We start from the raw sequence: 16,211 nt of genomic DNA on the forward strand, positions 1-16,211 counted from the left end.
GAAGGCTCATGGATCCAATGGGAGCTGGAGCTAGTAGGACCTCCATCTGGATCCAAGTTCTGAGAAATTTCTTCATCGTCCTATTCACATCAGCTTCGAAGAGACTTTGGGAGGAACTGATAGATGACAAAGTGGATGGTGGACAAGACAACTTCCTGGGAGTTTCCTGTAAAAAGGGTGATCAGAGCCATGGAGAGATCATCATCAGAAAGAACCGAGGTCTCCAGGGCTGAGGTGATTTTGAAACAGCTGTCGTTGGATCCAAAAAAGTCAGAGATGAGCTTTTCACCATTTTGGTAGGAGGCTCAAAAACATCAGAGTAGACTTCTAGGACCAAGCAGGAAAGCATTTCTTGTGCTCTCTGGGCTCCAAAGAAGGTTTAGACTTTTTGGAGGGAGGGCTGAGCTCCTGATGCAGAAGCAGATGAAGAAGGAGCTGAAGCAGGAAGAAGCCCCTTCAGTACCAGCCTCTCACTAACGGCCCTAGTATTAAACCCCACACAAATTTGACAGGGGGAATCCCAGTGGCTTGGGCTTAAACAGTAAACACACTCTGTATGGGGATCACAATTGTGCATCTTGTGCCCACAGAAAGTTCATTTCTTTAATCAGACTGGCTTCTCAGCCATGATCAAGAAAGGAGAAAGTGAGCCAAGGGAATGTATATAAAAACTTCCCCTAAAGAGAAGCTTCGCCTATTTTGTTTTTGAAAAAAATTGCCAACAATGGTAAAACTGAGACTACCTATAGTAAACAGATATGGAAAGGAAAAGGTTATCAGCAATGGTAACAAGAAATATCTGAAAAAGGGTAGACACCAAGCAGAAAATGTTAAAAGAGTTAAGGGAGGAAAGGGTATAGACAATGAAAAACATTAGATTACAAGGAAAAAAATAAAGTCTTATTTTTTACTCACAAAAGCTTGAAACCTACAACCCACAGCTTGAGAAAGCACGATCCATGTCCGAATAATTAGAGAGGCAAATGAGATTTGAGGTAATACAGTGGCAAGGGGCATTATGGATAAGGGGAGCAGCTCGAGAGTCAGATCCAAGAGTTTGGAAGAAAAGCAGCCAAGTTGGATCTGAGGTTGGATCCAATACCCATACATTGAGGAATGAATGAAAATGACAATATCAGATATTAGGAATGGGAGAAACAAAAATGTTTCAGCTCCTGCAAGGCTTTGCCCTTGTTCAGGAGGGACTTGAAAAGGCCAGCAGCAGCAAATCCAAACAGACTTTTGTTATCCAAAGGAACATCCAAACATTTGGCCTTAATGTCATCAGGCAAAGCCTGATGATGAAGTCAAGAATAATGCCTCAAAACTGAACCAAAGGCAGCAGCCCTGGAAGAGGCATCAGCTGTATCACAGCTGCATTTCACTGAATGGAAGGCAAGCTGAGAAGTGCCCAGCGAGTAAATGGCTGAAGCCTTCCCCTCAGAGTCAGGAAGGTCAGAGACCACCTTTGAAACCTGAAAAATGACAGACAAATCATACCTGGTCATACGTAATTAATGGCCCTAAATGAAAAAGTGAAAGCAGTTTCAACTTTCTTGTTTAATCTTACCATGGCCCTACTGTCCTTATTGGAAGATAATAGCTTGGAGGAGGGCAACAACTTGGATGAATGGTCAGATGAGACTCACACTACAGAAGGCTAATCAGAAATGCATTTATAAAGAACCAAAAAAGCAGTACTGCACCTTGAAGAAACACAACTTTAATGGACAAGTTAAGCGCTTTCTTCCCTCAATACAGGGACTTCCTCAGAACAAAATACATAAATCAACCCAGCCCTTAAATAACACAGCCAACTAAACTAATTATACAGTTCAATTAAATAAGTAACAAACAATTCAATTACTAATAAAAAAATAATAACAACAATGCCCTCTAACTAAGAACAAAATTTTATCCTAAAATGTTTTTTTAATTTTAAAACACTTGAAATATTAATTGATTCATTAATACCTGGATATTGGGTTGCATTTAAATTTAATATAAAAATGCTAAAATGACCAATGCTTTGAGTAGGCATATAAAGGAATGTAATGACCACAATTTTAAGTTTTAGTGATACAACAATTAATAAAAGATCCACAAGGGAAATGTTTGAATATACACTTGGATATTAGAAAGTTAAAATGGCAGTTGCATCAAAGATGTTTGAAAGGCTACAGAGGATGTTTAAGAAGCCAGATCCATGCTGGCCTCTGACGGGATCTTGGCAGGGGAATCTGAAGCAAGCACTGGATGGTCCTCTGGGCTTTTATCAGTTTCAAGGCAGACACCCCGGTGAAGGCTGGACAGCAGTCAGGTCACACCTAACTTTTTTGGCCTTCTTCTTGGGAGACAGCTGCCCTCGAGTTGTGAGGATTCCATCATAGCACCCTTGGCCAACAAGTTAATATGGACAAAGAAGAGAGATGACTATGTTCGGTCTTAGGCAAAAATGCCTGGCAGAGAGAACACTGTGTATGATCTTGGGAAGCACCCAAATAAAAAAGATAATGGTCCTGGCAGTCTTTATGGGGAATATACCTCCCACACTGACATTTTCTCTTTCTGGATGGCATGAACACAACAATGCTAATAAGACGAGAAGGAGAAGAAACCCCAATGGGGTACTTATCTGAAATCATGGCTTGGTAAGCAGCACAGCAGAAGGGCGTTCATTAAATAGCATTCAGAATAGTGGCAAGGTAGTTCTGAGTATCCGAGTCCATACTTCCCTTTTATGCCTTACATCATACGCAGGGAGCTTACATGTGATGTACAGCACCTACAAGTGCTGAAGGCTGTGTATACTGGCCAGACATGGGCAAGAAATCCCTTAGGTGAAAAATACTACAATAATGATATGGAAGGACATCACAAATCTTCAATGTTATCAGGTGTTACCTTTATATAAACAGCATTTAGCACACTGGGCAAGATACCTGTGCTTCAATAAATCATTAACGACATACTCATTTAAAGAATTAATTGTCAGCTAGAAAGAAGTTTAAAAGAAAAACAACTCAAAATCCATCACAATATGTTTCAACAAAACTAAAGTAATTAGTAATTCAAATCAATTGAGAAAGGAAGTCACACATAGAATACACAAATAAATATTAAATTAAGTACATTGAGCTAACCTTGAACAACTAGAGTAGTTACTCTGACCTACTGTACCAGATGTGCCAGTCACACTAAAACACTGGAGGTTTTCTACATCGTGCCTTTACTATCACTTGCAGTCACACCTTATTATAGCAATAAAAATCAGAGGTATCAAAATATGTCTTCACCAACTGTGCAGTTGCACAATAAATCACAAGCCAACACTGGAGTATATTAAATAAGTTCCGGAGTGTCCTGTCTACAGTATGTGTGAGTTTACAGTTGACTGGACCCCTTGGAATGGCTAACATTTGCCTGTCTACAATCTATTACTTCTTCCAAAAAAGAATGAAAATCAGTGGAAATAAATATAAGTCAAAATAAATCTTCTACTACCTATGTTATTGCCACTGAGGAAAGGCAGAATATTACCAAGATGACTTTATGAAACTGAGGAAGGGGAGAAGAAGAAAAGCAAGGCATAACAGTATTCAAACAATTAACTGCTCAAACAGGTAGTGTTCCCCATGTTCTAGACAGACTTGAGGTCCAAATAAAATCACTTTCATTCCTGGGTCACAAGACTGACTCACAGAACTAAGATTAGTCATCTGATAAGCAAGAAAAAAGTCGAAGAAGTAGAGTTGAAATCATTACACCTGGTATATTTACTTATTTTATTATCTTATTTTTATCTTACATTTGTTTACAGGGAAAGTCTGACTGGACACAAGTTCTTTGTCAGTGGAGGCCCAGGTTCTCCCTCCACACACAAATTTCACATACATCACAGAGAATTGTACAAATTTACATGTGAAACATAGACTGACAATATTGTGAACATATTCAGAGTACAGACCATGTGCAGTATATTAAACATTGATACAAAGTCAAGCAGGTGTATGACAGACAGTTGTATTGTTTAAGAATGTAGAAATGCTCAATTCATAGAACATGTACATAGATAAGAATCAGAGGATCAATCTGTATATATCTGGTCTAGTGCCTTAGCATCGGAGTTGAAACACATATATATTGTTGTTTAGTAGGTAAACTCCTAACCTGGAGTTGTGCAAGAGCATACAGCAGATCTAGATAAGTGGTTTTAAGTAGTTTTTTAAACTGAGGTAGGATAGTAGTAGTTGTAAAAAATGAACAAGCACAGGAATCTGTCTAGTTCCAACCTTAAAACTTTTGCTGGTAAGCTCAGTCACAATAACTTCCAAAATCATGAAAACCAGGTAGTGCTCCAAACCAACAAGCCTGTATTCGTAACAGACAAGCAATCCTCATCAATAAAGTTTTTAAGACCACTAGTTTGTTTTTTTTTGTTTTTTTTTTAGTAGTAGTTGTAATTTCAATAGATAATAGGTTCCAGATTTTCACTACATAGTTGGAGAAGAAGGAGAAACTTGCAGCACTGTTGGCCTTGGTTTAGAGTTTTGCTACTATAGCGTAGTGTACAGCTGCAGAAGTAGGGATGCAATATATTTTTAAGGGCAGGGGTTTTATCTGGTTGGGTCAACATTTTTTAGGCCATAGAGAGTTCGTTGTACAATAAAAGATGAGAAAGTTCTAGCCAGTTAAGTTTCTTGAGTGCCAAGCACTGATGACATCTGTAGGGAGAGACAGTGGAAAACCTGGCTATTTTGTTGTAACAGGAGTCCAATTTTGCTAAGTCAGATTTTTTTGATTAAAGAATACTGGTGAGGCATATACAAGAGTTGAGATAAAATGCGTTGGTACAATTGTTGCTGTTGTGTTCTTGCTAAGGCATTGTTTATTTCTGTATAGTGTACTGAGTTTCTTGTGTAGTTTCTTTCTGGTCTGGGCGATATGGATATCAAATCTCATGTTATTATCAATCACCACCCCCAATAGCTTAGTGTGGGCTATGGGGGATATGATGGTGCTACTTGTGGATACAATATTAAAAGGGGGGGGGGTAAGTCGGTCTTGTTGGTTGGAAAAGCATGAGCTTTTATGATGGGGTTTAGAATTATTTGGGAATTAGCTAGCCATGATTAAACTGCTGAACAGGAGTCTTGTGTTATTAATTGTAACTGTGGTACTGAATGAGCGGTACATATGGGCATCGAATCATCTGCGTACTGAACAACAGATGCATGGAGGGTAGAAGTGTGGAAGTGGTTAGTAAACAGTGTGAACAGCAGTGGACCAAGGATTGAACCTTGGGGAACTCCTAGGGTGACTGGTAGAGGAGAGAGGTCTTGCTGCCATTGTACTGCTTGCTGGCACCCAGTTATGTAGTCTTGGAACCATGTAAGAGTAGAGTGGCTTAGGTTTTGGTCAGAGAGTACCTTAATAAGTTAACTATGTGAAACCATATTAAAGGCTTTTTACAGATATATATCGAGAAATATAGCGGATGCAAATTTGCCATCCTTTCTATGCTGATTAACTGTATTAGTGAAAGTCATTAGAGCAGTGGTTGTGCTGTGGAAGGGACGAAAAAATGCTGAGTATCCAACAGACATTTGTTAGAGGCTAGGAAGTTCATAATTTGTGTATATATACATCTCTCAAAATCTCAGACAAGGGGGATAAGATAGGGATTGGCTGGTAACTGGACAGCTCTACTGAATTGCCTCTTTTGTGTAATGGAATTACATGTGCAGTTTTTCAAATAGCACAGACTTGATGCTTGGAGATGGACCTGTTAATTAGTATAGAAACGGGGTAGGAGATTGCCTCGGCTGCTATTTTTAGGAAGTCAGCTGGTAGTTTACCATCTGCTAAGGTAGTGGGCTTTAATCTTTTAAGCAGTTTTTTTATCATGTCAGTTGAGACTCGCTAAAGGAAAAAGGTGTCATTACTATTATGTGATATATGACGGGCTGGAGTGGTGGGGAAGATTTAGTTGTTGGAGCGAATATTCTTTGGGTGAAGTAGTTACTGAATTGGGTGGCTATACTGTCTGCATTATTAGTAGCAGATGGGGAGGGTATGCTAACTTTACCTGGTGATAGAATGTTATTAATAGCTGACCAAAATTTTTGTGGGATTTTCTAGTGCCTACTTTGGATATTATAATAGTAGTTTACTTTGTCCTGTTTGATTTGTCTCTTTGCTTTATTTTGAAGTTTAAGGTATGCTTGTTTTGTAGCTTGAGATCTGATTTTTGTGCCAATGTTCCCAGGCTTTGTCTCCTGCTTTTAGTAGGGGTCTGGTTTCTTTGGACAGCCATGGGGCAAAGTTAGCTTTTATTCTTATGTTTCTGGGAGGAGCATGTATGTTCAAGATATTTAGTAAAGTAGAGCTGAAATAGTTAACATCATCCTCTAGGGAGAGCTGCTTAAGTGGTGACCAATTACAAAGTTTAAGGGTAGATATGAAGTGGTGGGTGTTAAAATGTTTTTATTCCTTATTAGATCAGAAGTAGTATGTTTTGATGGGTTTATTCGAAGCCTAAGCAGAAAGGATGGGAGATGGTCACTGAGGCTATCTGGGAGACAGCCAGACTGAAAGGAGAACTTTGGTCTATTTGTAAGTATAGAATCAACGATGGAATGCCTGTTAGATGATATGTCTATTCTACTGGGTATTTTAATGATTTGGGTGAAGCCATGGAGGTTGATGTGGCTTGTGGGATTGTGAGTGCTTAAGCAAGACCAGTCTAGAATGAAATCACCTATGATTATTGTTTCTTGAGGCAGTTCTTTTGAAGACGAGTACAGTAAGTTTTCTGAGTTGGGGGGACACTGCTTCTGGGGGGGTATATATGCTTCTATTACATTTACATGTTTATTATAATTAATCTTTAGCTTTGTGAAAATCCTTTCTGTGTTGTTAAAGTCAGGAGCTTTATATTCTATGATTTCTACATAAGGTTATTTTAAACAGACATTCCACCTCCCCTTTTGCCTATACTGTTCACACGTATAATACTGTAACCGTGAGAAAGGATTTCATTATTGGTAATTAAGCCATGTTTCAGTTATTAGAACAATGTCTGGTAATTATAGAGAAAGAGTGGCATGTAGTTCACGGATTTTGTTAGCAAAACCTCTGATATTGATGTTTAACAGAAATAGATCGGCTGGCTTTCTGGGGAGGTTTGGGAAACTCTAGGAATTGTTGCTTGGTTGGGAAGGTCTGTTGTGTGGAGTACTTTTTAGGACAGGATTTGGGTGTGCGTCTCTAATGAGAGTTATTTTAGATGCTATATCTGTTAAGGTTTTAAGGATGTTAATTATGAATCTATTGCATTTTAGGGAAATGTGGGGGGAATTGTAGTGAGGTAGTAGAGTATATTGGGTTTATTGGATGGGTGTGGGATTAAAGAGTGAAGAGATATGATGATGGTATTTGGGTTTGATTATTTGCTGAAAGGAGTATGGGATAGAATAAGGAAAGGTTGATTCATTTATCTAGTAAGTGGTCAAATGTGTAGCTACTGACAAGATAACTACAGTAGCAAAGTACACAGGTATTGTATTGTTAGAGTATGAGAAAAAGCAGTTTAAAGGTATTTTTCTTAGTTGTGGTAGGGTGTTGGTGGTGGGCTTCAGTAAGGTCCTATTATCTAGTTGCCTATTTGGCTTTTTGTGGATATGGTGGGGAGGGATTACTCGATTAAGGGACACAGTGTTTCAAATGAGTTTTCTAGTTTGATTGGATATTGGGGGTAGTGGAATTGGTTAGCACAGGATAAATGTAGGCATAGTGGGAGTGGGTGAGACATGGGGGTAGGGTAGGGTAGGGAAGCGGAGTAAGCCTGAGTGAAGAGAGGGGGTACGGAGCATACAGAACCTTGCAGTGACATGCGCAAGAATACAAAACAATCAGCTCCACTGGCTTCTTGGAGGTATTTCTGCTATCATTACTTTTTTTGTTTACAAAAAAACAAATCAGATTTAGCCTGTTTTGGTGTTTTTGAGAGTAGTAGATTTAAACTATCCAATTATTAACTAAAATGCGACATCTTTGAACCGAGATATCGAGCTGACTACTCAGGAATACAATTCTATGTAAGGGAGTCAAGAAAGACTTTTGAATGTTCTGTTGGAATCTCAGTTTATGTAAGATATCTGTCACCCAAAAGAGAGTTCCTAATACTTTGAAAAAGACTGCAAAGATAAGCAAGTTACCTAAATATGAAAAGCACAGATACCCTGAAGCCTGCAGTAAACTATAACTGGAGCTAGACACTTTGTGAGCACTCTTAATACAGTGGATAGTCCAAAGGGTAAAGCAGAATATGTATTAATGTGATCCAAACACACAAAACCTTAAGAAAAGTTTGAAGTCTGTAAGAATAGGTATGTGATGATAACCATCTTTTAAGTCTAATGTTATCAGACAAAGAAGCTGTAACAGGTTGTGAAGTGACATGATTTTGAATCTGGGCACTATCACAAACAGGTTTAGGAAAGAAAGACAGATCCAGAACTGGTCTCCAGGCATTTTATTTGGCACTAGGAACATTCTTGAATAAAAACCCTTCCCTACCTGGGAAGGAGGAACTGGTTCTACCATCTTTGGGACAGCATGTGATAAAGTACAGGCAGATATAAAAGTCTGATCTGGAGGATGAGGAATGACCCATGGAAAGGAGGAATTTTCTCCTACTGCCATCTGTAAACCTTGATGAAAGTTTTTCAAAACCCATTTGACTGAAACAATCTGGTGCCAAAAAGAAAAATGTCGAGATTCAGGCTTTCAGGAGAAAAAAGGGGCCTGGGTGGGAGGGGGTCACATGGTCTCAAACAGTCAGACTTTTTGGACTGTCCTAGGTTTTGAGAGGTTTGAGACTTTGCTTCTGAAGCCCCCTTGACATTTCTTCTTAAACATCTGCTTACCTGAATTTTGTTCTGACTGTTTATTCTGGTTTTGTCAAATAAAAAATCCCATGGACAGTTCGGAAAAGGATGTCCAAAAAATCTTAGGGATTCCCTGGTCAACGTGCCGTTTTTTCCACACTTTCTGATCACCTTTGCAGCAAAGGGTCCAAACACTAAATCTCTATCCAAGGGAGAATTTAAAATATAATTTTTAACATCACCTGGCAGGATCTGAGAATGCAGCTATGCAAACCTCCTCAAAACACTACCAGTGGCCATAGGCTTGGATGAAGAATCAACGAGTCGTACACACACTGTAGTGACTTGTGCAACAGAAGAAACTAAGTTAATTAAAGCAGATTTTTCCTCACAAGATGAAACTGCAGATAAAAGATTCCTCATATTTTCACAATTTCTCAGAAAAAAATTTTAACATATAAGCCTGACAATTCAAAATTCTGAAAACCAAAGTTTCAGAATTATACACTTTTTTTTCCCATACCTATCAATAATTATCCCATCCTTATCAGAAAAAGAAGGACTGAAATTAAAGTGCTTAGAAGCAGTGGCTCAACTAAAGCTAAGTCAGGTTTGAGAATAGTGTATACAAATTTAAAAGACTGAGAAACTTTATACAACCTGCCTTTTTAGGGGCAGCTGGCTGATTACCAGGAAAGATGCAGACAGTAACACACACATTCTCTAAAGTACACCGAACAGGAAGAATGGGTGTAGGTTCTGGAAAAAAATCTTCTATAACAACTCATAGCATTTTCTGAAGGACTGAGAATCCTCAGTGTTCTCCCACTGAAAACAATGGCACATTCTAACAACAGTCTCAGAGAAACAGAAACCCTCCACAGGCTGAATCAGAAGCTTAGCTGTCCTCTGATTCTGAATAAGAAATGTGAGGAGAGAAAAAAAAACTATATTTGTCCCAGGATCTTCCTGTTCAGATTCAGAATCCTGACTCTCTTCACTAAAAGAGGAATTGCTCTGCCTTTTACCATAAACTACTTTACAACTAGGAACAACTGCATGAATTAAACCCTGAGCCAGGCAGAGTAAACTACTCCTATCCACAGACATTTGACGAAGAGTAGATGCATGCTTGCTTTTCTGTTTCTTTTTGACAGAAAAAAACGGGGCCAACTGTGTTACTAATGACAGCGGCTGCTTCCTCAAAGATGAGCACAGCATTCTAACACAACAGGGAAATCTTCCCTGTTCTCTCTCCCAGGACTGACAAGAGTGGCTCTCCTTTGCCCACTGAGAAGACCCCCAACAGCCACAGAGGATATAGTTAACCCCTGCGTCCACACTGGCTGTGTGTGCTATACCAGAGGGATCCAAGGTAAACAATGACTTTTCTAAGTACAACAAATAGCCACAGCAGAATCACCCTTCTGTGGCTGAGGCAAACTGCTAGCTTGTTGTGGTGGCAAAAGCTGTATGCTTAATTTTTTTCTGTCTGTGGCTGGAAGAAGGACCAACCAGGGGACCGGTAGTCTGGTCCAAGGCTAGGACAAAAAAGGTGTCTCCTTCCCAGGGAAGAAAAGTAGCAATTGCTGGTAAACACTACCAGTCCACAAAAGTTACCTTTCTGACAGAAAAAACACAGCTAAAAATCACTTTAAAACAGTATGCCAGCCCCACAAAAGAAAAATAAACACAATTTCTCCACAGAAAACAATGTTTTCAGTTACTTTACACTACTTTTAAACTGACAGGAAGAAACAAGTGCTACATTTAAAAGTAAGATATAGTCTCAAGACAGTCCATTAAAACAAAACACTCGTAGCTTTAAAATATCTTTCTTGAAGTGGAAAGTAATAAAACATCAACGAAATTAAGAAAATGGAAGTTTTTTCCACAAAGAGAAATTATCTGCTCAGCAAAGGAAAGCACAATCTGACTGTCGACAAGTTTCAGAGGAGCATACTGATCGGCAGAAGTTAAGCGGTAAAGGCCTTTGTACCCAGACTTGTCTTTTACTCAGCTCAGCTACAGCCATAGCTATGTGACAGTTGGGAGACGTGGAAAGTCTCCTAAAGCTTTGGAAGCTGTACAACTGTTCTGTTATATTTTTGGCAGGGTATAACCCCTATAGCTAAGGCTACTGCAGCAGTGATCAGTATGACAAACATTGTGGGAAATCCCTCTATATAAATAAAGGGTAAGACTACATTTGCATCTATATACATGATTGTGGAGACACTGCTTAGGGCAAGACACTAAAGAAAACAGAGAATGTGCAAAAACTGGCAGAAAATGGTTCAACATTCACAATAAATACATATCAACAGAGACTAAAGGAAAATGGAGAAAGAGAAAATATGAGGGCAATGACAGAAACATGCAAGTGTCTCAAAAGATTTAAAGACTAAGTGGCCAACATATTTTAGTAAGCAACAATAAATGTAACAATCTAAAGTTGGGAAGGATGGTTCAAAGAATATGTGAGGAAGTGCATTTTCAGATAAAGGGCTGCATACTGATGCATGCAATTCTTTTTCCTAAGAAATGAAAAACAGAAACAAAATCAGAAGTTAAACAAGACAGACAAAGCAATTCCAGAAGGTTGTGTGAGACGAAAGAAAGATACTCTATAAGGCATTATAGTTGAAGTATTAGACAGGATACTGGGTAGGTTGGGTGGACCCAATCAGGCATTATCTGCATAGTCAAATGCTACGTTTTTGTAAATGGGCAAAATATGCACCCAAAGTACTGATTTCCTGTTGGTAGTGATATACCTTTTTCCACTGAGAGGCTAGGATGCGAACTGTTCTTCACCCACAGGACTTTTTTGATTTTTTCTAGGACTCCATCAATATGCGACTGGATACTCTCAATGGAAATGTCCTCAAGAGGGTTGCAGTACTGATCCACAAAAACAGCACCTAGAAATGAGAGGGAAAATATGACATTCCATCACATTTATCGTATATTTTTCAAACAGTTTTACCATTATCTCCCTAACCATAACATATAAAATAAGAAATTCCCTTAAAGTGAATTTAAATCTGTTCTGTCTTTTATTTTCAGGCAGCTCCTTTACATATAAATCTATAATAGCTGCTCCTGTAGTGTCTCACAGGCTTACATTAAACATTAAAACAAATGAGTGTGTACTCTCTTTGCATGTTAAATTCCTGAGTATACTAGACACTCAAATGATTCTTGTAAACTCACAATGAAGAAAAAAAATCTTTATTTTACTTATAGCAGTTACATGTAACAGTTTTGACTCCTTTTGTTTACCAAACTTAGTTACGCATACTGATCCCACTGTTACTGCCTCATTTTCTTTTCAAGGTGCGTCTCCTCGTATTTTTATCTAAGCCACAGACTACCACTAGCTGCAAGGTTACAGGGATATAAAATCTCTCTCCAGCCATTAGGTTAGTAAATGAAATCATCCACGTGTTTTAACTGTTGCACTGCAGCTCCCATGAAATGCACTCTCATGAACATCTGGAGACTATCTGGACACTTCATGCAGACACTTGTCCACATCTTCTGAAAGAATAACTTGCGCACTTCTTTGCTGCTTGTTCAGCACTTCCTAGTGATGGTGAGACTATGTTTTCTACTGATAAGATTCTACAAGCCCTACAATGGTAGATGGCAATGGATATCTAGGAAGTATGCCTCTCCAATATAACTTTGACAGTTTCCCAAATAAGACAGAAGACGTTTGGGTTGTGGTCCATTTAAACTTTCCAGATATCACTACTGTCTCTGACACCTGAAGACCACCAGAATGCTACCCTCTCATCTCCTAAGTAATTTCCAGGAGTAAAGCAGTAACTACTTTGGTGATTGTACTAACAACATTGTAATACTATTTATAAGCTACAATGCTCACATTGTGAAGGTGGTCTCCTTTGGCTACAGTTAAATTTTCAGTCTGAGATTCTAAATATGGGGCACTGCCAATATTTTGGGTCAGTTACTTATCCTACCTCCCTCCACGACTCACCTACAGAACTGAAGAGGTTTTTAGTGAGTTTGAGTGCTAACTAAATAAAAAGGGACAATGCACCTTTTGGTATTTGAAATGAGAATGGCTTGTTCCACAAATATAACCATTTAAAAGCCAAGAAAAGGAACAGGATTCTCTCTTAATCTCTTATGAAACCTCCCGGACACATACATCACTGGGTACTCAGCTCTCTTTAACTGCATACTCACTAACACATTCATAATACCTCAGCAGTGCCTTTATGAAGACTGTACACTCCTAGAAAATATGTACTATCTGTCACAAAATAAGGAGAGTAAGGTGGGTTGTCATAAATGGTTCAGTCATTAGTAAAAGAGAGACAGAAGGACTTGTCATTTTCAAAAGCACCTATAGCTCTCATGATGCTTTTGCTTTCTATGAATATCTTAAGAATGAATGGCAAAGAATAGAGAAAAGGAGCACACAAATAAATAAATAAATCAAATGTAAGTACATCACTCAAGAGTATTCTATGAAGTACTACAATCCCACAAAGGTCTGGGCATTACTAAACAACTAGCAAGTAGAAATACTTAGATGGGGTTCATAAGTCACCCTCGATGCATACATTAATCCACCATCTTCACAAAATGCAATCAATGAAATTCTGACGGGCAAAATTTACAGTGGATATGGATCTAGAAACATTTCTACTGCCCCTCCTACCTTCATTAATAGTCTTGAGCAATCATCTCTCCTTTTCAACTAAATCCATGCACATCAAGTAAAGTATTTTCTTGAAGCACGGAAGGATGTAATATTAACACCCATTACTAAATAAGGTGACTATTCTATTCTTGGAAACGTCAAACATAGATCTATATCTCTTTGTTTCCAGTACTTTCCAAACTCAACATAAACTCTGGAGAGGAGGCAGTCCAGAACACCTTGAGCAAATAATGGCATATGCTCCCAGCATCAATAACCCCTATCAGAATTATGATGACTCCAAGCTACCAGAACACTGAATTTGTGCACAGTTAGATTTGCCCTTAACAGTGCTGTTTTTGTGAGAACCAGATTTACTTTCCTCAGAATTTTACAAAGCACCCATGACAATATCCCTTCAAACTGAAACCTAGAAACTAGACCAGTGTCTGCTCTTTCACTAGTTCCATTTTCACAATATTGACGAGTGAGCTCTCAGTCAACCTCAAAAAATATTTAACATAGCTGGCAATCAGCTCCTGCAGCATGAACTCCATTCCACTGGTTTTAAAAACAAAGTCTGCAACTGGTTCACTGTCTAACCACAGGATTCTACAACAAATGAAGTAGGGATATTTTTCCCTAATGCTGATATCTTTATCAATATCTGACAAACACCAGTGCTCACTCATAGTATGTGATTCTACTTCAAAAGTATGAAACAGGACCTGCACAAGCTACCTCTATGACTTATTCAGACAATTTAGTATTCAAAATCTTGCCCCGCACTCTCTTGATATTACCCAAATAAATCTTTATATGAATCTCTTAAGGATGTGAAATTGGCTCTCTGCAAACATGCTAAAGTTAACTTTTAAAACTGGAACAACTGCATGTTTTTGGCACCCCACTAAAGACGGAACCCTACATAGGTAAAGGTCATATTTCTGAGTCTATCCCAGTGACACCAAATGAAACACGTCTTTAATATAAACTCCACAATGGTTAAAAGAATGAAACAAAGCGCTTTTTGTCCCACCAATGGTGAGACTTCTTCATGTAAAAACGTTTTAGACCAAGTAAAACCATTTAAATACACTACACTTTCTATGCATTACTCCATCATCCAATCACTGAAAGCTACCTATTACTCATCCAAGCACTGGCCTTAATTAAGCAAGCCCATCAGGGTGATGCAACCCGACAAAGGGGGCGGGCTAGTGATTATGAATTGTGAAGATTCTGTGATAAATGCCTAAGATTTTGAAGAGCAATGTGTATGTTGAAGTATCAAGAAATGAGCTTAACGCAGCTTATAGGATGATTCGAGTATTATTGAATGACATGCTTATAGAACGCAAAATAGACCTGGACCAATATAACTATCTAAATATGCCAGCACCTAAAATTTCTGTACTATTCGGAATACCCAAAATACACAAGAGCCTGGATGATCCACTGATGACACCCCTAGGGGATGTCAGGAATAGCATGACATATTCCTGTGCAAAATTTGTGGATCATATACTAAAGAAATATGTTAAGGAAGAAGGGCAAATATGCAAAGACTCTTGGAGCTTTTTGGCTAACATCAATGAACTGGAATTTGATAAAGACCTAAATTTCCTGCAGTAGACGTCAAGGATTTGTATTCATCCATCCCCCACCAAGAGGGTATAGAATGGGTAAGTAACACACTAAGAAAAAAAGGGGTACCAGCAGAATAAATTGCACTCATTAAGGAAATTTTAGACATTATTTTATCTTATAATTTCATTATGTTCAATGATAAATTCTTCCTCCTGAAAATAGGGGTAGCAATGGGCTCCCCGTGTGGAGCCAGTATAGCAAATCTAGTGATGGTCCACTGGGAGGAAGAGTATTTGAAGAAACCAGGACAGACCTCCCCCCGCACTACATCCATTTCTACACATGCTTTTTGGATCACATTTTTATGTTAATCAAAGGGGATGAAATTCAAGCTGGTGAACTGGTAACATACTTCAAAAGCACTACACACTTCCTAGCCTTTACTTTCAATTTTGGGAGAGACAGCATAGCATACTTACATGTAAATTTAAGTAAAGACTATAAAAATAATTGCTATTCAGCAACTATTTATAGGAAACAAACATATTCAAACACATTCTTACATTTTAGTAGTTGCCACTCCCTTCACCAAAAGAGATCTGTGGTGAAGGGGCAATTGGTAAGAGCAGCAAGGATGGTAACTAAGGATGTTGAATTTGTTATCGAGTGTAAAAAATAAAAGAGATGTTTTCTAGTAGAGGTTACCCTAATGCTTTATTGAACCAACTACTGGAAGAAGTCAAGAATAAAAGATCAAAGGGCTTCTATAAACAATACTGGATAGGAGAGATATTCCAGTAAATACGGTTATAGAACTGAATTCTAATGTGGGAAGGAGTAATTTTGTCCAGGGTAGTTTCATTACACCTTTTAGTGCAGATGGATATGGAATCACGACCATCATTAAGAAGAACTGGGATGTGATTAGGAATGACCCAACTATGAGGTCCAGAATCCAAGGTCTACCTAGAGTGGTGTTCAAGCGAGGTCAAAATTTGAAAAATATTCTAGAACCCAAAAGTGCAACATGTAAGTATGGGAATAGAAAAGTA

General features: G+C 38.5%; 1 protein-coding gene across 2 annotated transcripts in view; it reads right to left on the minus strand.

Annotated features, from left to right (window-relative positions):
* The window catches only part of FBXO21 (F-box protein 21), a 686,173-nt gene that overhangs the window by 456,724 nt on the left and 213,238 nt on the right, over nucleotides 1-16,211 (minus strand). For both annotated transcript variants that reach the window (XM_044068290.1, XM_044068289.1), the window contains exon 5: nucleotides 11,669-11,815. In XM_044068290.1, coding sequence (XP_043924225.1) covers nucleotides 11,669-11,815 — 147 coding nt within the window. The remainder of the gene's footprint in view (nucleotides 1-11,668; nucleotides 11,816-16,211) is intronic.

Source organism: Protopterus annectens, chromosome 4.part0 (assembly GCF_019279795.1).
Source record: "Protopterus annectens isolate FY-2018-M chromosome 4.part0, PAN1.0, whole genome shotgun sequence".
Lineage (NCBI taxonomy): Eukaryota > Metazoa > Chordata > Ceratodontiformes > Protopteridae > Protopterus > Protopterus annectens.